Below are 23,786 nucleotides of genomic sequence, written 5' to 3'. Positions count from 1 at the left end.
CTACCTGTCAACCTGTTTCACCTTTTTTCTCCCTTATGTAAAACTGATATTTAGAGGAAAAGTCTCTATAAACAATATATCATTATCAACTTCAACTGATATTCAACACAGGTCAGTTTGGTAACCTTTTTCGCGTGATATATTGCAATTCATGGGTCAAACTTCAGAGCAGGTCACTTTTGGAACAATGAACAGTAACTATTTTCAGGACTGTGCTATCATCTTTGTCAGACGTCAGCAATCAAGGAATTAAGCTATCATAAAGGAATTTTACTCACACTATGACGACTTGGTAATTTCAGTGACATTCTTAGCCTGGTTACTCGAGTCTTCATTCATTAACCCATATTTAGCCGGTGTTTGTTGTATTAATTATATGTCTATAATCTCATCACACACCTGGGGGAACTTAATCCACGAAAACACCAAAACACTTCGGTCAGGTAAAGAGATAACGACCCAAATCATAGTTTTGTTAAGTCATTATGTAATGACCCTAACCATACCACCAGCTGAGGTCAACACGCTGCCAACTCAGATCAATATTCGGTGACCTTCAACAGGTAAACCGTAGGCACGATGTACCCAAATACAAGCTTTTGAGTACGTACAGTTCATGCTGACCCAAAAACTAAGTTTGGGTCAAGTTGTAGTGACCTTGATTAAAGGTGAGAGAGAATGTGAGCAACCCACGCAACGACTCCACCACCACACACACACACACACCACCTGCGGCTATTACAGCGTCGGGTCGGGTAATGTGGGGCACCTCGCTATGCTTTGTCACAGGGACCTTGTGGTCGAGTTCTTACCATGTAGACAAAACCCTGGACGTGTTTTTGTGGTGTTCTCGTTTGGCTGTTTTGTTTCTGTTTGCACTTTATAACAATTTTGTGTGTGTGTGTGTGTGTGTGTGTGTGTGTGTGTGTGTGTGTGTGTGTTGTACTAAACGAAATAAAATGGCCAATTACAACTGAACATAAGGAACACACGTGAACGTAAGGAACACACGTGAACGTAAGGAACACGTGAACATAAGGAACACACGTGAACATAAGGAACAGTGAACTACCTAACGACTCAACGTGTTATACATACATACCTGTACATACACACATACATACACACACACACACACACAAACATGCATAAATACATAGTTATTAATCGTAATATTAGATTTAGCTTTGTCAAGAACATTAGTTTTAGGCATAATGTTGTATTAACATTTTATTTAACAAAGCTACACACACACACACACACACAGAGGTTTTACCAGTAAGCGGGTAATCAAACCACTAATTAGTCAGTCACACCTTAATAAGCTATCATTAACATAGTTGTAATTAACACGAGGTAGTATCCCTCCAGCGTGTTTACGAGGAGCTGTTGTCATGCTATTGGTTAGGTTAGGTTAGGTTAGGTGACTTTTTATAGCTCAGAGAATTTGTATATGGTCAGGGGACTCGCGCCATACAATGAACTTATCACTGTGAAGGAGTTATCTCAATTTCCCTTTCCACTTCTTTATTCTTTCCTCTCCTACCTCTATTGTCCCCCCCCCCTTTCCATTGCCTTCTCTCCTTCCCTCCCTCCCTCCCCTTGAACCCCGATCGGTGAGAAAGTCATTAGTAAACAGGTACAAAGAACAACAGGTAGGAAGGCAGTGGTGAGGTGAGGGTAGAGTATGCCATGATACCATCCACCTGCTACCACACCCACCTCTGTGGTGTGGTGTGGTGGTGTGACTGTGTGGTGTAATGGTGTGATTGTAATTGTGATAATGTGGTGATAGTGGAATGACGGCATGATATGATCTGACCGTAGAATGGATGATGGAATAGTATTATGGTATGCCAGTGTGGTAGTGTGGTGATATGGTAGGCTAATGTGGTAATACTATGAACATAAGAATGGAGGAAACTGCAGCGGGCCTATTGACCCATACTGGGCAGTCCCGTTTATACCCAACCCCTATTGCTCATATAAGCATCCGACCTATGTTTGAAGCTATCCAGCGTATTTGAGTTAATGATGATATCTGGTAACTTGTTCTATTCATCCACTACTCTGTTTCCAAACCAGTGTTTACCTATTTCACGCCTAAATCTAAATTTTTCTAATTTAAAACCAATGTTACGAGTTCGCTCCTGGTTGGATAGTTTGAGTACCTTTGTAATGTCCCCTTTGCTTAACCCTGACTTCCATTTATACACCTCTATCATGTGGCCCCTCACTCTACGTCTCTCGAGGGAGTGCAAATTACGATGCTTTAACCTGTCTCTGTACTCAAGGTTCCTGATGCCCAGGATTAGTCTTGTCATTCTCCTCTGGATTCTTTCCAAGGATTCTATATCCATTCTGTAATACGGTGACTAAAACTGAACTGCGTAATCCAGGCGAGGTCTCACAAGAGCTAGATATAATTTTAAGATGACCTCGCTAGTCTTGTAAATAACACTCCTTTGTATGAACCCAAGTACTTTATTAGCCTTGATACGAGCAAAAACACATTGTTTACTTGGCGATATCCGTAGCGATATCAAGGAACCTTAGAACTAAAACGGTATACTAAATTAAATGATGGATTATCGTGTCACTAGTACCCACCCCACACCCCCCCCAAAAAAAGTAAAATTCCACCACTAACTTACGCTGTGCTACCGTGAGACTGAACCATTTCGTCTAAGCTCTGTGATTTTCCGACTCTTTCTTCCTGAAGGTTCGCTGGATGGAGTGTAAGCTGTGAGAGGGTTGTGGACGCTGGACTATATCACGTGGCTTTGTTTATAGGTGAAAATACCTCCTCATCTTCCTTACTGACTACAGGATCTCACCGAGTCTTAACTACCTGCATTTTAATCACCTACCTGTAAGGTTTAGTTTACCTCAGTTATAAAGCTTATAAAATACATACCTACATACATACATACATACATACATATATACATATATACATACATACATATTTTACATACAAAGGCGTATATGTACAGGTTTTACTTTGTATGTGGTCACCTTATATACGTGTGTGTGTGTGTGTGTGTGTGTGTGTGTGTGTGTGTGTGTGTGTGTGTGAAAGGCGTTGCTTAGGCCAAAATAATCAACCTTTTTATATATATACCCTGAACCGTGAGACTCCTCTGTAACCTAACCTAACCTAACCTTATTATAACTTTAAATCTAATCCTTACTTCTTTAGAGTGACAAAAGATAAGAGAGAGAGAGAGAGAGAGAGAGAGAGAGAGAATCCTTAAAAAAAAATCCTAAAAAAAAATAATTACTCCAACACACAATAAGACCTCAATTAACTGCCATCTCCTTAATGATCTTAACACCGACTCCTTAACCTCATCCACCTTAATTAAACCTCAAACATCATTCAAAATTAACATCTAACTAATACGGCAAAATGAGAGGAAAGAATTCAACATAATCAATTTAACATCAGCGATAAAATAGGGTTAAATCGTAAGACCAGAATGGGTTTTCGCCTCAGGTGTGATGGACTGGGAATAGCCTAGGATACCCTTTTTTTTTACCGACTACAGACACACAGACAGACATAAAATAGGCAGACATACAGATAGATAGATAGATAAATATGCAGACAGACAGATAGACAGAAACAGACAGACAGATAGGCAGACATACAGATAGATAGATAGATAAATATGCAGACAGACAGATAGACAGAAACAGACAGACAGATAGGCAGACATACAGATAGATAGATAGATAAATATGCAGACAGACAGATAGACAGAAACAGACAGACATATAGACAGACAGACATACAGATAGGCAGACAGACAGACAAAGACAGATAGATAGAAACAGACAGACAAGAGATACCAATTCTTCAAGAGCTTTTATCATTGGTGTAGTTTTTGTAATGGATGATATAGGAGGACGTCTCTCTCTCTCTCTCTCTCTCTCTCTCTCTCTCTCTCTCTCTCTCTCTCTCCTTCCTGTGTGTTATTTTCGTCTCATAGGAGAGTTAAAAAATCAACCCATCACGAGGAAGATTTGGAAGCATGCAACCCAACCAACCTAGCCTTGTGTCTCGCCTAACCTAACCTAACCTAGCCTTGTGTCTCACCTAAACTAACCCAGTCTTATGCCTCACTTAACCTAACCTAACCCAGCCTTGTGTCTTACTTAACCTAACCCAACCAACCTAGCCTTGTGTCTCACCTAACCCAACCAACCTAGCCTTGTGTCTCACCTAACCCAGCCAACCTAGCCTTGTGTCTCACCTAACCCAGTCTTATGCCTCACTTAACCTAGCCTAACCCAGTCTTATGACTCCCTCACCTCAAGCCACAGGTATATGGTTAACAGCCAAACCATAATTTAACTCCAATTTAATCCACCTTCACCACTTAAGCAACACTGAAACTAACCTAACCCAACCTTCACCACTTAACACTGAAACTTTAATCACAACATTACCATATCATAATTTTTTCCCTCTGACTCACGTTATTACAAGCAATTTAATTTGTCTTTTTAACTCGTAAACAAAGACAATATTTTGACTCACTAAATGTTTTACAATATCGTTAAACTCTTGTGTAATATATATATGAAGCATAGAATAACTTATTTAATGACAGGGACATAGTAGTTAATATCGTTGTAATAATTATTCAGTAACAAGTAAATTAATGACTATAATAACATAAGTCATTATAACGCTCTAATTACCCTAACTACTTAATGACAACGTGGTAATTATAACAAGTATAACTACTACTTGTAAATAACCTAATAACCCAATTAATTACATGAGGTAATTACAGATCCATCATGATCCTTAACTACCAATTAAGTCTAAACCATTTGTTTATCACTAAATAAATCGTTCTAATAACCTGTATAATCAATATATGTTATTAATGAGAGGAATTGCTTGTTAATTGCCATTATGAAACTTTTAACAACAAGTAACTACTTAATTACTTGTATAACTGTCAATGTAACTTGTTTATAATATCATAACTGGTAACTGTTTTAATAGCAAGATAAATTGTTAACTTATTTCGTTTAATAACAACAGAATTAATAACACATTGCTATCATGATAACTCGGTACATATTTACATAACTCAACTGCCAGTAATTATATGGTAAACTATCATATCGCAATAATAACGTGGAAACTGTCCAAGAAATTACAATAATAACCAAACTAAAAATAACATATAACACTGTGTTTGTATATTCCTATAAAATATGACTAAAGCCAAAGATTATATCATTCGTCAATCATCACAGCAAGTCAGGCAAGCGTAATGTCCCAACGAGTAAATACTGTATACACATTCGCTTACGCAGGCAGCCGTCAATTTGTACATCAAGCGCTGGTCACCCTATATCAACTGGACTCATTATAGGTGTTAGTAAGTACTAGTAATATAAAAACTAATTAGAATGTAAGAATGTTTTTACCGTGAGAGATGTAGCAGTTGTAGCGGAATGAGGGAAGTTAGTCAGCGGTTCGGCGTGAGACAGTTCATGGCGACTAAGACTCTCCAGCTAAACGTAAACTCTTGTACAGCCACTGTCACGGGTATTATGGTGTGTGTAAGAGTTGCTCCGGCGCTCCTATCCCAACACCGACTGACCACCACTTGCCACTGTCTGTCTGTCCTCAGTCCTCCTCCTCCTCAACCCTCCGCCGCCCAACACAACTCGCCACCGTTTTCTCTAATGCGTCACGTTTTCTATGATCATTCGTGTTTGACAGGTGATCAGAAAACCATCTAAGACTATAGTGTTGTTTAATTCTCGAGACACACACACGGACTTTGTATAAACGCCATTGCACCATTTCTACCTGCAGAGAAAACTTGAAACCTATCCTGGTGTGACTTCCAACTAAAAAATTTATAGGCACACACACACACACACGTCAATCAGTCGAACAACGCTTGGATTATTCTTACGATCATTACAAAAAGATAAACACGAAGTTCAAGTAATCTGGTAAATATCCCGGTGCGTGTTGCCTCGATAATACGTGAGCTAGCCGCCGCCGCATCCACACGTTTGTACATTATCTGAACGTCTCAGATAATGTACTGAAAACTGCGGTAGGAAACATAGCGATAAATGCCACGATAAATGGCGCCTACCTTTTTGCGTTTCAACTTGAGAATTACCGCCACAGATATTTTCCCCCAGTAATTATATTTTGTTTATTTCATTTCCCTACCAGAATAACAAAACTATAAACCTTTCGTAATTATAAATAGCCACTAATTTAACCACCCACCCCCCCACAAAAAAACTGTACAAATTACATTACTAAAATCTTCCCTTAACTTTTATATAATTTTCAATACGTCAAGTTTTAATTTACAAATAATATGTAATATAGGAACACTCAACCAGGTGGGGGAGGGATGTATAGTAAATAACTGATAAAAATAACTAACTTAAAATGTTTGTCTTGTTACATCATATTACCTCAGGCACTTAGGTTATAATATACTCAGTTTAACACCTGGAGCAGTGCCTGGCTATATCACCTCCTCCCACTTCCATCATTTATCACTCTCTCCCACTTCCATCATTTATCACCTTCCTCCACTTCCATCATTTATCACTCTCTCCCACTTCCATCATTTATCACCTTCCTCCACTTCCATCATTTATCACCTTCCTCCACTTCCTTCACTTATTTCTCTCAGCTTAACCCCCTCTCCTCTAATGACTTACTTGGCTAATTACTTCACCCACCTTCAGCACATGTTAACCATTGTTTGCTGTGGATTTTTTTTGCTAATTTTCTTTACTTCTCTTTCTTGGTGAATTTGACTTAATTATACGATTTTTGTCACAAGATTATCCCTGAGTGTTGGGGTGGCCTCTGTCTCCCTTATTGTGTTCCTCCCTGTATCACTCCCTCACTACCTCCCTTACTCCCTCACTCCCTCACCACCTCCTACACACCCCACTTGGTCATGCCACAGTTGACAGCCCTGGCAGTTCCTCGGGTAATAATGGCTGTCCCAAAAGTTACCCTCAGCGGCTTCTCTGAAAATATTCCCACGATTTACACGGAATTTGGTCCAAGGGCAGAAATTTAGGTGACTTAAGTTAGCGACGTTTCTAGATAATTTGGCGATGTTATAAATAAGTTGGTGATGTTATAAATAAGTTGGTGATGTTATAAATAAGTTGGTGATGTTATAAATAAGTTGGCGATGTTATGAATATGTTGGAGATGTTATGAGTAAATTAGCGATATTATCAACAAGTTGGCGATATATATATAAAACGTCAGGTATAAATATTATTATCTTAAAGGTAAATACAACTGTTCATATCCCAAATTCACACTAACTAATAAAACACCAACAACAATAACAAAAATAATAACAACAATAACAAAAATAACAATAACAACAACACCAACAACAATAGCAACAATAATAACAACAATAAAAAAAATAACAATAACAACAACAATAAAAAAATTACAACAACAATAATAACAACAACAATAACAACAATAATAACAACAACAATAACAACAATAATAACAACAACAACAATAACAACAATAATAAGCCCATTACACACACACTAAATAAAAACATAAACATCTTGCATAACATAACATAACATAACATAACATACACCATTACAGTAATTATATGACTTGAGAATTTATAATGAGATGTTTCTGATTATAGAGTAAGACTTTTACACGTAACCTAACCTAACATAACCTAACCTAACCTAAGGAAAGTTTATTGAATACAGTACTAATCTTATAATCCAGGTAACACGTCTATCCTCTCCCCACTCCCCCTCTCCCCCTCCCCCCCCTCTCCCCCTCCCCCCCCTCTCCCCCTCCCCCCTCTCCCCCTCTCCCCTCTCCCCCTCCTCCCACTCCCCCTCCCCTCTCCTCCCCCTCTCCCCCTCTCCCCTCTCTCCTCTCCCACTCTCCCTCTCCCTCCCCTCTCCCCTCCCCTCTCCCCCTCTCTCCCCTCCCCCTCCCCTCCCACTCTCCCTCTCCCCACTCCCCCTCTCCCCACTCCCCCTCTCCCCCCACTCCCCTTTCCCACACCCCCTCTCCCCTCTCCCTCCTCTCTCCTCTCCCCACTCCCTCTCTCCCCACTCTCCCTCTCCCCACTCCCCATTATCTCTTAGAAGTCTTGTGATGAGATATAATTATAAAGAACATGAACGTGTATATAGAAGCGTCATATAGTGGTATAAATATATAGTGTGTGTTCCCCTTCAGAAGTTATCATGACTGGTGAACTAATTCTTGTCGGGGTGTGTTGTGTTGTGGTGCGTGGTTAGGGTTAGTCACTTACTCCATGACCCTGCTATACCTTCCATTCCTTCCGTCCTTCTCCCATCCTTCCTTCCCTCTTCCCCTCCTTCAGTCTATCCTTCTTTCCCCCCCTTCTTCCTTTCCTCCCTCTTCTCTTTCTTTCTTCCTTCGTTTTTTCCCCTCCTTCCTTCTCTCCTTTCCTCCCTTTCTCCTTCCCTTTCTTCACTCTCCCCCTTTCACCTCCCTCTACCCTTTCCTTCATATTCCTACCCTTCCTTCTCTCCATTTCTTCTCTCCCTTGACCTTCACCCTTCACCTCCCACCTGCCTTTCCCATTTCCTCACTCTACCCACCCTTACTCCCTCTCCCTTACCCTCTCCCCAATTACTGTTCTCTCACACCCACTCTTCGTTATGTTATCTCAAGACAGGTCATGTGCCACTTCCCCCCTTCAGTTACTGGCCTCTAACCTCACCTCAACTACACCCTGAACTAGACATCATTAACTCCTCACTACTCACACAACCCCTTACTAATTAAATTAACTCACAATCCTCACTCATTCCTCACCCTCACTCATTCCTCATCCCTCTTCTTTCTCTCATTCCCTCACTCACCTCAGACAAGTAAGTACTCACAAAAGCGACAGTAATGGTGTGGGAAGGAAGATACTCACAGATACTTACAGTGGCACTTTCCTTCTCTTCTTATATCACGCTGGCCTCTCTGTGGTCTCGTTAACAACAGTGTGGGAGACGAGGAAGGACTGACCGACTCGGATGTTTGTGGTCGTAAATTCCGGCCCACGCAAACTGAGGGACGAATACCACGCACGCCAACAGGAGGAGGAACTAACGCTACACACGCCAGAAGGAGGAGGAACTAATGCTACACACGCTAGCAGCAGGAGGAGGAACTAACGCTACACACACGTCATCTTCCTTCCACGTGTGAGGAGAGAAACGAACGCTACGCACGCGAGATTCATCACACGCACGAGAAGAGGAACGAAGAAGGTTAACCGTGCCAGTGAAAGACGAATTCTACGTTGGTGTTGTTTTATCTGCTCGAGTGTTGGCCTGAGCGGTGTAAACACGGGCAGATACACCAGACAAATGGAACTATACGGTGTTGAAGTGAGTCTAATGTACACTATAGTCCAGATATCGACACTTACTGTACACTATAGTCAAGATATCGACACTTACTCTACACTATAGTCAAGATATCGACACTTACTCTACACTATGGTCCAGATATCGACATTTACTCTACACTATAGTCAAGATATCGACACTTACTGTTCACTATAGTCCAGATATCGACACTTACTCTACACTATAGTCAAGATATCGACACTTACTCTACACTATAGTCAAGATATCGACACTTACTGTACACTATAGTCCAGATATCGACACTTACTCTACACTATAATCAAGATATCGACACTTACTCTACACTATAGTCAAGATATCGACACTTACTGTACACTATAGTCCAGATATCGACACTTACTCTACACTATAGTCCAGATATCGACACTTACTCTACACTATAGTCCAGATATCGACACTTACTCTACACTATAGTCAAGATATCGACACTTACTCTACACTATAGTCAAGATATCGACACTTACTCTACACTATAGTCAAGATATCGACACTTACTCTACACTATACAGGAAGTAACAAATAAAACATAACTTTCTCTTCTTGGTAATTTTGTTTTTTCAATTTATCTAAAGAAATAAAAACATTCATTATTTTTTTAAAGACCAATTCGCCCCAAAAAAAAATATATAAAATAATAATTGCATATGTAAAGTTTATTTAATATTAATATGATTTATCTCTTAGTGTCTGTATATAATATGCATCAGTTATTTATACTGTACATGCGTGTGTGTATTTGATATGTATCTCTGTGCGTGTGAGTGTATATTTGATAGCGTGTGTGTTAATCAAATGCTACATATCAGCATACGACTATTTTATTTTTTCCTTTGAGACTTACAACATATAAATAAACTTAAGGGCGAAAACTATGAAAAACTACAGTCAGTCATAAAGGGAGCAGTGCTAGTTAGTGAGGGAGCTAGTTAGTGAGGGAGCTAGTTAGTGAGGGAGCTAGTTAGTGAGGGAGCTAGTTAGTGAGGGAGCTAGTTAGTGAGGGAGCTAGTTAGTGAGGGAGCTAGTTAGTTAGTCAGGGGAGCTAGTTGAGTGAGGAGCTAGTTGGTGGGGGCTAATGATTGGTGAGGAGCTAGTTGGTGGGGAGTTAGTTAGTGAGGGAGCTAGTTAGTGAGGGAGCTAGTTAGTGAGGAAGCTAGTCAGTGAGGGAGCTAGTTAGTGAGGGAGCTAGTTAGTGAGGGAGCTAGTCAGTGAGGGAGCTAGTTAGTGAGGGAGCTAGTCAGTGAGGGAGCTAGTTAGTGAGGGAGCTAGTTAGTGAGGAAGCTAGTCAGTGAGGGAGCTAGTTAGTGAGGGAGCTAGTTAGTGAGGGAGCTAGTTAGTGAGGGATATTGATATTGAAAAATCATATCATTGGTTTAAAGGCGACACGATACTCATGTTGTGTGTGTGTGTATGTGTGTGTGTGTGTGTGTGTGTGTGTGGATAAAAAGCTAAGAATATTTTGTTTATTGTCTTCATTTTTTTTGTACGCAGTGTCGTGGGAGTTGATTGAAGGGTAGGTGAGTGCGTGTTGGGTCGAGTGCGTGTTGGGTCGAGTGCGTGTTGGGTTGTAGGGGCTGTGAGGGCCTTCACTGTATGGGAACGGGTATACCCTATACATTACTCACTTTTGAATATCTCTTAATTTAATATATAATGACACCAGTTCCATCATACACCACAAATTACATTCCATTCTCGAAAAAAAAAATAAAAGTGATTTTTTTTATTCCCCCAGGAAGAAATAATGTTTTAATTTTAATGTTTGATCCCTTGAGAACAATGATTTAACCCCACGGAGAGTTTAATGTCATTGTAATTAAGGAAATTTAGTCCCAGAATTTAAATTAGAATGGGGGTTAAATTATTGTACTCACGCGGTTAGGTTAGGCTAGGCAGGCGTATCACTCGACCGAAAATCAAGGTTCAGAATTAGCCAGAAATCACCTACTAACTTTAGTGTGTGTGTGTGTGTGTGTGTGTGTGTGTGTGTGTGTGTGTGTCCTGCACGCCAAGACGCACCTCCCGCCCGTAAATTACAGGTGTCACGAGCGGCCGTGTGTCTGATTCTTCTTGATAGTATCTAAAGCTTCACACACACACACACACACACACACACACACACACACACACACACACACACACACACACACACACACACACACACACACACACACACACACACACACACACACACACACACACACACACACACACACACACACACGGGGTTACAGGTCACAGAGGCAGAAACTAAGTCGAATATAAAAGGCCAATAGTTTAGGTTAGGTGATGTTAGCTTAGGTTAAGTTCTGGAGAATACATTGTCGACTGAGTGATATGGTGGGCTATTAAACCAGACCAAATTATCGCTTGGTTCCAGGACTGACAAAGACTCAATGATCATAATTTTATCTCATTTTATCTCCTGCGTTTAAGACTATTTTTTAATTTGTCTTAATTTCATAGATTAACTGTGTAAGTATGTGGGTTTCTAACAACACAAATGATGGTAAAAAAAAAAAATCTGTGTGAAATCTGGAGAGTATCCCCTAAAAATTAAAAAAATGGGATATCATAGAAAATGAGAAATAATTATAGTTAGGGGAGGTTGTGTTGGAGTGTTAAATACAGCTTGTGGTGTTATGGTGTTGTTTGTGGTGTTAGTGTGTGCGTGTGTGTGTGTGTATGTGTGTGTGTGTGTGTGTGTGTGTGTGTGTGTGTGTGTGTGTGTTTATTCTCTGGATGTATCTATGACCTCAAGCCAACCATCGGACTGGTGAAGGAGACGCGATAGAAGTGGTGGGGTGTGTTAGTTTTCCCTCACTGCCACGCCCCCTCGCCTCACAGCCTCCACTTACTCCACCTCACCTCCTGCCTCCTCCTCCTTCAGCGACAACACGCACCAAAAAATATAAGTCGTAAACAAACTATAATTTAACGATGCATTAAAAAGATAATTAAATTGTATACAAGCATAATATAAGCAGTAATTACACACACACACACACACACACACGCACATACCTTGATCGTATAAAAAAATTGTCGTACATAACATTAATTCTTGATGAACACAAAAGAACAATTAAAGTTCTTTTTTTCTGTAGCCAACACCCACACGATAACCGAATGGGTGTGCACGACGAACGAGGAGGCTTCACAGGTAACATAGTAACTATTTTTTTTACCTATTTTATCTGAGTAGTGAAGGTAAGTCAGGTAGATGGCACAGGTACTCGTGTTTATTTACCCCTTTTGTTAAGTTTACCTTCGTTACCATGGTGATTAATGATGGTTATTCATGGTGCCAATGTGGTGGTTGATGATGATAATTATGATGATGGAATTGCAGACGAAGGGACGAAACGAGGGAAGGAACTACAGGCAGAGATAAGGAAGGAGGGAAGGGAAGGGAGGGAAAGGAAGGAGGGAGGCAGGCGAGCACCACACATGTCGATGTTTCCCTCACGCACGACCATCACACCACCACGAACCTCCCTCCATCCCTCCTTCCCTCCTTCCCTCACCACCTTCCTCCTTCACCACCTCCCTCCCTCACCATCACCTCACCTGTAGGCTGTTAGTAAAGGCTGTGTCATGATAGTTAACCCCACCTTAGTTGTTAACCTTCAACAACCCATCACGGCAGATGCTTGGATTGGTTGATTAGCATTTGAGCCTTACTGACGATGATGAGCTGACAGTCTACCTGGTGAAGATGAGCTGACAGTTTACGTGGAGAAGATGAGCTGACAGTCTACCTGGTGAAGATGAGCTGACAGTCTACCTGGTGAAGATGAGCTGACAGTCTGCCTGGTGAAGATGAGCTGACAGTCTACCTGGTGAAGATGAGCTGACAGTCTACCTGGTGAAGATGAGTTGACACTCTACCTGGTGAGATGGGCTGACAGTCTACCTGAGTGAGAGACAGGCTGACAGTCTACCTGGTGAGATGGGCTGACAGTCTGCCTGGTGAAGATGGGCTGATGATCCTGCCTGGTGAGATGGAGCTGACAGTCTGCCTGGTGAAGATGAGCTGACAGTCTACCTGGTGAAGATGGGCTGACAGTCTACTGGTGAAGATGGCTGACGATCTCTACCTGGTGAAGATGAGCCCCGACAGTTTACGTGGAGAAGATGAACTGACAATGATCTACCTGGTGAAGAGATGAGCTGACGGTTTACGTGGAGAAGATGGCTGACAGCAGTCTACCTGGTGAAGATGGCTGACAGTCTACCTGAGTGAAGATGAGCTGACAGTCTACCTGGTGAAGATGGGCTGACAGTCTACCTGGTGAAGATGAGCTGACAGTCTGCCTGGTGAAGATGAGCTAGCAGTCTACCTGGGTGAAGACAAGGCTGACAGTCTACTACCTGGTGAAGATGGCTGACCGTCTACCTGGTGAGATGGTAACTAGTCTACCTGGTGAAGATGAGCTGACAGTTTACGTGGAGAAGATGAGCTGACAGTCTACCTGGTGAAGATGAGCTGACAGTCTACCTGGTGAAGATGAGCTGACAGTCTACCTGGTGAAGATGAGCTGACAGTTTACGTGGAGAAGATGAGCTGACAGTCTACCTGGTGAAGATGAGCTGACAGTCTACCTGGTGAAGATGAGCTGACAGTCTACCTGGTGAAGATGAGCTGACAGTCTACCTGGTGATGATGAGCTGACAGTCTACCTGGTGAAGATGAGTTGACACTCTACCTTACGATGGTGATCTCAATGTAACCTGAATCCTTCTGTACCTAACCTAACCTAACCTAACCTAATCTTACCTAACCTAACCTAACCTCATTATATAATATAGGACATAATAAACGAACTATAATATATGGATCTATACACCAGTAAAATCTATAAAATATAAATTTATAGCATAAGTTATTCCTTTATACGTGTTGTTATCATTGTTGTTTTACTCTTTAGTTCTATTTCGTTGTTAATTTTTTTACTGTAGTGCCTGCAGGGAGCAAGCAGGGAGGCAGGGAGCAAGCAGGGAGCAGGGAACAGGGAGGGACATGTTTCTGGGACACCCTATATATACCCACTGTTAAAGGGGGAAAATATGTCTCTATGAATATCCCCGAGCAAAGACAACACCGAACAAGGTAAATCTTAAGACGCCTTAAATTTCAATAGTTGGATCAAGAATATTTATTACCGATAACTATGATGTAAAGAGACAGTAAGGAAAAAATTGCCATCAAGAAAGATTACATAATAATAATAATAATAATAATAATAATAATAATAATAATAATAATAATAAAACATCAATTCACATTATAACACAAGTAAGATTATTTCCCCATCACTAAAAAACTATTGTCCAGAGTCAGAGAAACATCGAGTCGGTCAAGGCTAATACAACCTGTTTTTACTCAGAACACATTCTTGGGATTGTGTTCGAGGGGTCGTCACGATAGATGGCGTGGGTGATGGCATGAATTTCGCCCGCTGCTGTTCTTTAACCTGTAGTCAAATTTCGATTCTTGGTGCTTCCTATGCTAAAATATTCCCATAATTGCATTCCTACGAGATATTGTGAGATCCTGTGTCTGTGAGTTAAATTTGTGTGAACTCTAATCAAGTCTAGCAAACCTTATCAAAATTAGTTAACTGCGCCTGATGTGGTGTCGTTCGTACCTTCGTCAGCGACTGTGATAAAGTAAACTAAACGGCGTAAGGATGTTTATGTCTAAGCTAACTTGGTGTCTGGGTGTTGATATGATGTCTGAATGATTAATCTAAGTTAAGACATAAAGTTGATAATAAAAAAAAATGACGATAAAACTGTAATTGAAAATGTTGGAAAGAAATTTTGGGATTTTTTGAAAACTTTAAGGGACAAATTCTCAAAAGTTCGTGTTTGGAATTTACCCTCTAGTAAATACATGAGAATTATAATCTTGCTGCCTTTAACTACGGCACAAAAATAACGACCAAAATGGCATTAAAGTTACACAGAGACTCTATCGTAACTACAGTATGAGCAATTACGATTTTATAAATTTTTTTGATAATTTCGACTGTGACCCAAATCCTGCCTTCACTTCTCATAAAAATTCTTGTTGTTTTATTATTGTTTTTGTTTTTGCAATATTTCGCATGATGCACAAAATCCGAAAGCCAGAAATGACAGACAAGGCGACTGATTCACCGGCCAGAAAGAGAGAGCAGGAAGGGGAGAAAAGGAAAGAGAGAGAGAGAGAGAGGCCTAAAAAAAATCAATTAAACTATCAATATCATTATCATCATCATTACCATTACTAATCACCCACACGTCTACGATACTACACGTTGAGGATAAAAAAATAAGTCAACACGACCATAATTATGTCTCTGTTCTTACGATTCTTTAATGTTTTCAGAATATCTAGGAAACATTATATTTTTATTTTTTTACAATGTTATCATAATAATAATGATCTTTATAAAAATGTTTACAGGTGAATTATTTTTTATTGTCAATTATTTCCACCTCCGTGTTGTCATCGCCCCGTAAGTCACTGGTAAGTTAAGACAGTGATACACTCGTCTATACACTGCTTCCAAATATATAGTTGTATTTTCTGTGTATTTTCCGATGTATTTTTCCTGTCTTTAAATTCGTCTTTAGCTTCGTATTTCTTCGTCATTTTCTTTTATTTTATTTTTCTTATTTTTTGTTTTTCTTCAATTTTCTTGACTTTTATCTTTATTTCGCCTTCGTCTTATTCCTCTTCTTTAATCTTCTTTCTTCTTCTTCGCCTTTATATTTTTTCTTCTTCATCTTCTTCTTCCCTCCTAAGTTTTCCTCCCATTTCCTTCTTTATTTCTCTCGGTCTTCTTCTCTTTCTTCTCAATTCTGTCCTTCGTAAATTCTTATATTCCGACAAAAAATAAATCCAAGTCGAAAAAGCGAAAAATTTCTTCTTATGATTCAATCGACATTTCACCCTTCAACACGCAAGCACACACAGTTACCTCGAGTTCTAAAATGTAAAATCCACGCCTTTGAGGGTACGTCGTGTGCTGATTGGTGCTTATAAATGATGATGTATGTTATTGATCCTCGAGGTAATAGGTTATATTAGGATTAGGTTAGGTTAAGGATGGGTTTAGGGTAGATTAATGTTAGGTTAGTTTTAAGTTGGTTTAGGTTAGGATAGACTATAAAATATACCCAGGTGATAGCTTACGTTAATTAAGACTCAGGTAATGGACACAATAGCTCATCCTAAATGCAGTTTCACCTTAGACCAGTTTATGGCAGGATTCATTGATACGTAAACTAACCTAACACTAACCTAACCTAACCTAACCTAACCTAACCTAACCTAACCAAACCAAACCAAACCAAACCTAACCTAACCTAACCTAACCTCATGTCTACTACTTCTTGTTCAACTCACGCTTCTCTCTCCCTGTCAAAGAAACTATAAAAAAACCCATACTAATTCAAGGTCAAAGGTCAGTAATTAAGATATTAGGGTAGTGGTCGTGTCACATGAGAACTATACCAGAGAGGGCAGTCAGTGTGTCATTTTCCAAGGTCATGAGGAAGTGTTAACCTAGGCTGCTAGACGAGTGGGGAAAAGAGTAAGAATTGGTATCTTGTATTGTTACCTTGGTACCTCTCTTATGAGTTCTTTAGTTTACACCTTTATGGAGAGTATAGTGTTACCTTGTGTTACCTACATTTACAACCAACATTCACAATCAACAACTACAACCAACATTTACACCAACATTCACAACCAAAATCTACACCAACCTTTACACCAACATTCACAACCAACATTTACAACGAACATTTTCACCAACATTGACAACCAACATTGACAACCAACATTTACAACCAACATTCACACCAACATTCACACCTGTCGTAAAACACACTTAAACGCCATCTGTAGTAATAAACCAAACCTAACCTAACCAAACCTAACCTAACCAAAGAATACAATATTTGTTTCTCTGCTATATTTTTCTTTCTGTCGTGGGTGTTAAAACTATATAACACACACACACACACACACACACACACACACACACACACACACACACACACACACACACACACACACACACACACACACACACACACACACACACCTTTAAACTTGTATATAGTATTTCACCTTCCTTACATTACCTGACAAACACGGGGGTAATTAGTGGTCATAATATTCGTTTAATCCCTAAAAGTTATCATAATAGGATAATTTGGTCTTAATGTGTTTTTAATGAGTTAATGAGTAGTAGTTTCCAGTCTTAGAACATGAGTTAGATTATGCAGGAGGGGGGGGGGGTGTTTTTTATCTATCTGCTAGGAGGTGAGATTTAGAACCGCGTTACTATATCGAACTGTGACAATAACAAGGAGATTACGTGTGGCAGAATAGGTAATAAACTCACTCATGATCACAGGTGTAACTCCTTCATGACCACAGGTGTTTAATTGGTCCATGCATGACCCCTAACCTTAATCAAGAATGACCTTGTTACCCATACACCTGTAGTGAAGATCAGGATATTTACCGCGAAATAAACCCGTGGTATTTTGTTTTTTTTTTGTTTTTGTTTTTTAAGATTAATTTATTTTGGATCGTAGCTTCTGAAGAATTAAAGATACAATGTTAATAATCATAAAAAAGTGAGTTAGTGGTTAATTGAGGAGGAAGTACATGGATTTTATTTATTTCTTTTGTTTACATTATTATTGTGGAGTGTGGATGACCTCCCTCCTTCACTCCATCCCTCCCTCCTCCCCTCCCTACCATACCTGGGCTGTTCAAATAATCGAACCTCATACTTGAAGATATTTTACGTTGTGGGGTGTAGTTATTAGAGCCTTATTGTAGAGATGGACAGCTGGAGGAGGAGGAGGATGAGGACAAACACTGGTGAAATGATCTCAATTTGTCCTCGTGTACTGTCTGTCGTTATTTTAGACAGATCAAACGAACAGTATAAACGCCCTTGTCAGTAGAGTGTGTGTGGTGACTGGGTGTGTGACTGGATGTGGTGACTGGGTGTGTGACTGACTGGGTGGTAACTGGGTATGTGTGGACGCTCAGCCATTTTTGGTTTGCGTTCCTCAAGGCTCCACCAAGCGGGCTGTGTTTACAAATAATCCATCCCCTCGTGTGTTGTAAATACAAGGTTGAAATAATCGAGTATTAATGTTTATAGTTGTTTCTACACCTGAACTTTCTGTACACCTCAGTATACTTACACACCCACAGCTACACCTTCACTGTACACTTACCAATTATGTAATACCAACTGTGAGCTAACAAAGTCTTGCTCGCAGTCATAACAAGTCATCAAATATACAAATCAAGGAAGCCGCTCAGGTTAGTTCAGTCTCCCGTGTGCAATTTCGACTAACCCACATTGTTACCTGTATGTCGTGGCATGTGGTGCTCTGAATGCAAAGCAGTAATTTTCCTTGTGCCGTGTCGTTAGTAGGGAGGGATTCCACGCTCAGGGTCTCTTGTTGACTCAGGGAGCATTTTTACATTGCATGATTTGAGGAATATTGTGTGTGTGTGTGTGTGTGTGTGTGTGTGTGTGTGTTGTCCGTCACGATGTCTAAGGTGAAGTTCAGAGGTCAAGTCGTATTTTTAGTCATTCCTTACTTACTTTGTGACTACACTCCTTTGTCCAGGTATCGATCCATCCTCACTACTAGTACACCATAATTATACGTTTTAAAACTCTCAATCACTCATTAATTAACCTCTAATTAATGTTACTAGACTTATAGAACCAATACTGCCCTCTACTGTATTATACCAAGATCTTATTGTATTGTAAATGAATATAATTATGCTTCTCAGATCTAGTTTCTTATCAATCTATGACTCAGAATACCACGATACGAGATACCAAGACACATTTCTCATCTTCACTATGTAATAACTCATTATATTGAGAATGATTGCTACGGGATACTTGTAGGAGGTGTGTGTGTGTGTGTGTGTGTGTGTGTGTGTGTGTGTGTGTGTCAGGGTTCAATGAGGTATGCATGAAGTGTCGTAATACTGAAGAAAATTATAAAGCAATGAAATGAATATTATAGTGACATGTTCTTGGTTGGTTATGAAGAGGTAATGTTAAGTGGACAGTTGTAATTATGGACTAAAAATAGTTCCAGTTTTAATATAGCTACGACTATATTACCACTATGTGTGTGTGTGTGTGTGTTACCATATAATCTTGAGAATGATAAGAGCGATAGAGCCTTAGGTATTGCGGTTCCTTTTCCAATCCATCAATAACAATAGCATCCTCTCTCAACCTTCTAGTCACAGGAGGAAGATAAGACCACACGACACAGAAGCCATGACATCACAAGTAGTCATCGTCAACATAACAAAGACAAAGGGAATGAAAAGCTGGAGTGTCAGCGTATAGAAGAAAACGGGAATCTATAGTGATAAAAGAAAATGTAGATAGCTATTAGGGGCAACTTCAGTAATTATATGTAAATGCTTTATTCATATATGTTCTCTTCATTTTCTGAACACACATACATACACACACGAGGGCGTTTTCCTTTAAATATTTCAGTTTTATGATGATGAATAGAGTTAAAGCTGTAATGAACTCATACAATTTTCTCTTCAAAAGTCTCGACAAATACAATGTCCACTGCTGATAACTACGGGGCCAATTGGTCGTTATGGGGACACTGAATTAAGTACGGTGTTGTAGAGTGAGTTTCATTCTCGCAATCAGTAGTGTTTCAGAGACGAGAATGTTGTCTCTGGTGATGACTGATTGGTCTAGAGGAAAAAAAAATGATATCCATGCGATTTGCAGCGTGTGTGGGGGCGACAGAATCATATCATCGACTGTTATTATTGCCAGACAAATGTCAATTGGTTCACTACGGAGGGTAACCACTAGATAAAATACTGTAATATGAAGCCAGCAGTAAGACCAAACTCACAGTCGGGTGAGTCTCCTGTACTAACACCGCCTGCATTCAACACGTTCACACCAAGTAGATGGTGATGATGATGATGGAGATGGTGATGGTGATGATGATGCTGGTGATGATGATGGTGATGATGATGATGATGAACAATACTTTCCTGAATTGAATGAGCCACATCTCATACGTCAAAATGAGTTGAATGACTTTACTAAAGGATCTTGAACTCTGGGCAAACGTTCAAGCTTACAACAGTGGAATCTTCTGCACAAGGATGATAATGCAACATTCTTCATAAGCCGCAAAGGCATTTTTGTAGAGGCATCCAAGTTACTGGCATACTAATGGGCCTACAATGTGTTTTTATTTTATTTTCTGGGAGAGACAGCAGAGCCAAATGAAGGACTTTAGACATAACGTAAGAATTAAATTCCTAGTGAAAATAAAAAAAGCCAAATGAACCACTTAGAGACACTGTACACTCGGGGTCAACAGTTCGTTCCCTCCCAACCTGAAGCAGTACAGTATCGACCCCAAATGAGGAAAAACAACACACTCGCAGCAGATGAGGCAGTCAGGGTGAGTTAGTTCGGGTGTCTCATTCACGTGACCAGTAACATAGATGCCGCAGGTAATAGTATATAATGAAGAGATTATTGCTTAGGAAATTATGAGTTTAATAATGATCAAGTGATAATAATCCTCCTCCACACACACAGAGCAACATGAGACCTGTGTCAGTGTTGTCTTATCTTTATTGTCATTCTCCAGGTATTGTCTCTCTCACACCTAAGTTGTTATTCTTTAATAGTCTTTTGTCAGTCTTCTCTTCTAGTGAAGGGGACTGTACTATGGTGGTCAAAAGTCCCTTCCCTCAGACCTCCTCCTCTTTCCTCTCTGGTTCCCCATCCTCCGTCATACGCACTACACAAAGCGCCATCTGTTGGACGATTACAGCACTTCCCTCAGTTGATTCGTTATTCGAACCTCAGGTGATTCAGTCACATTGTGGCTGGTTGAGGGTAGGAACTTTTGTCTACCATAGTACAGTCCCCTTCACTAGTGTGTTTACAGGGGCTCGTCATATAAACATTCCACAAATCATTATCTTTGAGATATTTGTTTTAATATTGTTTTATTTTGATTCCATAGTATGTTTACAACTGCGAGTTTCCTTCTGTCGAATGTAAACAAACACAACGATGCCACACTGCACAAAACCTAACGAGCCCCTGTAAACGCACTAGTGAAGGGGACTGTACTTAACCGCTTAACTTGATAATACAACAAAAAAATCAGCCAAACATATCAAAGTTAAACTGATTCTCTACCTTCAGTTGACACCAGAGAAAAAATGAATACAGAGTCTTTGAAATGATTCTTTACCTTAATATTCTCTTAAATTGAACCTATCCAGTATAGCCTCTCGATGTCATTTCAGGGACAATATTTGGGACATAATTTTTTGGATGTTTTATCATAATTTATGTATTCAGTGCTACATCTTGGGCTGTGGGTAATAATTTTTTAACTTAATTTTTATAATCTGGATTCTAGGCGATACTTCCGTGTTACTAAGATGTTAATACGTTAATATTTACAGTTTGTAGTGTTGTTAAGACGTCTGGGAGTTATCTGTTTTTATGTCTGTCAGTCTGTCAGCTTCGGGAATCACAATAGTAACGAATAGGTGATGCTTGAGTCCTATTTTCTTCTAGTGCAACAAACCAAAAACCTTAGTTAATTTTCTTTATTACGTCTAATTCCACATTCCTAGCGAGAACTATTAACCCCGAAAGAGCATAAAAATAATCCACTGGCCAGACGTAAGGATTATTAAACATTCTTTACGTAAAACTCATCAGCAGTAAAACTTCCAGTGACTAGTAATGTTAATCTTGTCACTTATGGCGATAATTAACCCACCTCAAGACGGCTCCTAGACCTTCTCACCTGATGATTGAGGTAGACACACTGCTTCACTAGACAAGGTAAATAATGTATGCTGAAGCGAGAGAGAGAGAGAGAGAGAGAGAGAGAGAGAGAGAGAGAGAGAGAGAGAGAGAGAGAGAGAGAGAAAATAAAAGAGAATGAGAAATGAAGAGAGAGAAAGAGAAGCCAGACAGGCACCATGCATAGTCACCAAGCAGGCTGAAGTGTTGATAGTACTCACGAGTCTTGTTGATGGCCATACAGTGCTTAGTGACCGCTGCCTTCAACTTGGTGATCTGGAGACTGCTAGCCATGGTCGCTTCCTAGCAAGACACCAACTCGCTATTGGTGTACACAGGTGAGGTATTGGTGTACACGGTGAGATGTTTCAGTGCACACAGACAGACACGGGTACACACGGTAAGTACTGATTGTTGGTCTACACACATCCGGGTATAAATGGACACAGTCACGTATTAGTGCACATAACTAACCCGAGACGTACACAACCCACTCTCCGCACACACCTAGATGTACACACACACACTTCTTAAATTATGTATGTGTACACAGTTGGTATATATGTATAAACACACATAACACACACACACATACACACACACACACACACACAACAGCAAATGTAAATATATGTGTGTGTGTGTGTGTGTGTGTGTGTGTGTGTGTGTGTGTGTGAGTGTGTGTAAATGACTGTTGTGGTGGCGTAACTTACATTGCTCAGGTTGCGTCGCGGGTCATGACTGGTCGGCCAAGCAGAGCCCTCGTTACCTGTCGACTCAGTAGCACGACAGACGGGTACATCAGTGTCAGGTGAACTCAAGAAATGGCTCCTGCTTGATTACGGTATAATTAGTAATGATTCTAGGCACCTGTCCAGACGAATTATTAAACCCCATCGTTGATTATCCAGATTAGAATGATAATTTATGTTATAATTCTTAATGAAATAGAAAGATACACCATTTTGTTGTGTTTGGTGGGGAATTAATCATCATATAGACGAATGATCAATTGTAAGCCTAATTTCACGTATCAAATTAACCGAATTTTACTGTATTGGAAAATAAGTAATGTGTAATCCGCTTAAATGGTATTATATCCGCGCGTTACTCAGGTAGGCTACTCATCCCCCCACCCTCCCCATCTGAACCTTATTCTCTCTCTCTTTCTCCTTCCATTTCACTCTTAATCCCTTCATCTCCCTTTATTCTCTCTCCCACTTACTCACTTTCTCATCTCATACTCACCCACGTCATATTCATCCTCTCGACACGTTGTTTATGTTACTCATTTTTCTTCATGTTAGTCACTCATCCAGATCACTCATCACGTCAGAGCCCCTAATCTCAACACCTGGCTCCACATACACTCTCTACACTAAATAATATCACGTGTATAACATTCATCGCACACCAGATAGACAAGTAATG

The 23,786-nt window shown here is 40.0% G+C and overlaps 1 protein-coding gene across 3 annotated transcripts in view; it reads right to left on the bottom strand.

The window, feature by feature from the left end:
• LOC121865746 (inactive ubiquitin carboxyl-terminal hydrolase MINDY-4B-like) overlaps positions 1-23,786 on the bottom strand; it is an 83,959-nt gene that overhangs the window by 33,069 nt on the left and 27,104 nt on the right. Inside the window, exon 1 of one of the 3 annotated variants that reach the window (XM_042365293.1) lies at positions 22,577-22,814. The exons of 1 other annotated variant lie outside the window; for it this stretch is intronic. In XM_042365293.1, the coding sequence (XP_042221227.1) occupies positions 22,577-22,649 (73 nt within the window). In that variant the 5' untranslated portion in view covers positions 22,650-22,814. Of the gene's footprint in view, positions 1-5,454; positions 5,652-22,576; positions 22,815-23,786 lie in introns of those variants that run through there. One more of the 3 variants, XM_042365291.1, reaches the window with a different exon arrangement.

The sequence above is a fragment of the Homarus americanus genome, unplaced genomic scaffold (genome assembly GCF_018991925.1).
Source record: "Homarus americanus isolate GMGI-L3 unplaced genomic scaffold, GMGI_Hamer_2.0 scaffold45333, whole genome shotgun sequence".
Classification (NCBI taxonomy): Eukaryota; Metazoa; Arthropoda; class Malacostraca; order Decapoda; family Nephropidae; genus Homarus; species Homarus americanus.
This window is presented reverse-complemented; position numbering and strand designations above follow the sequence as displayed.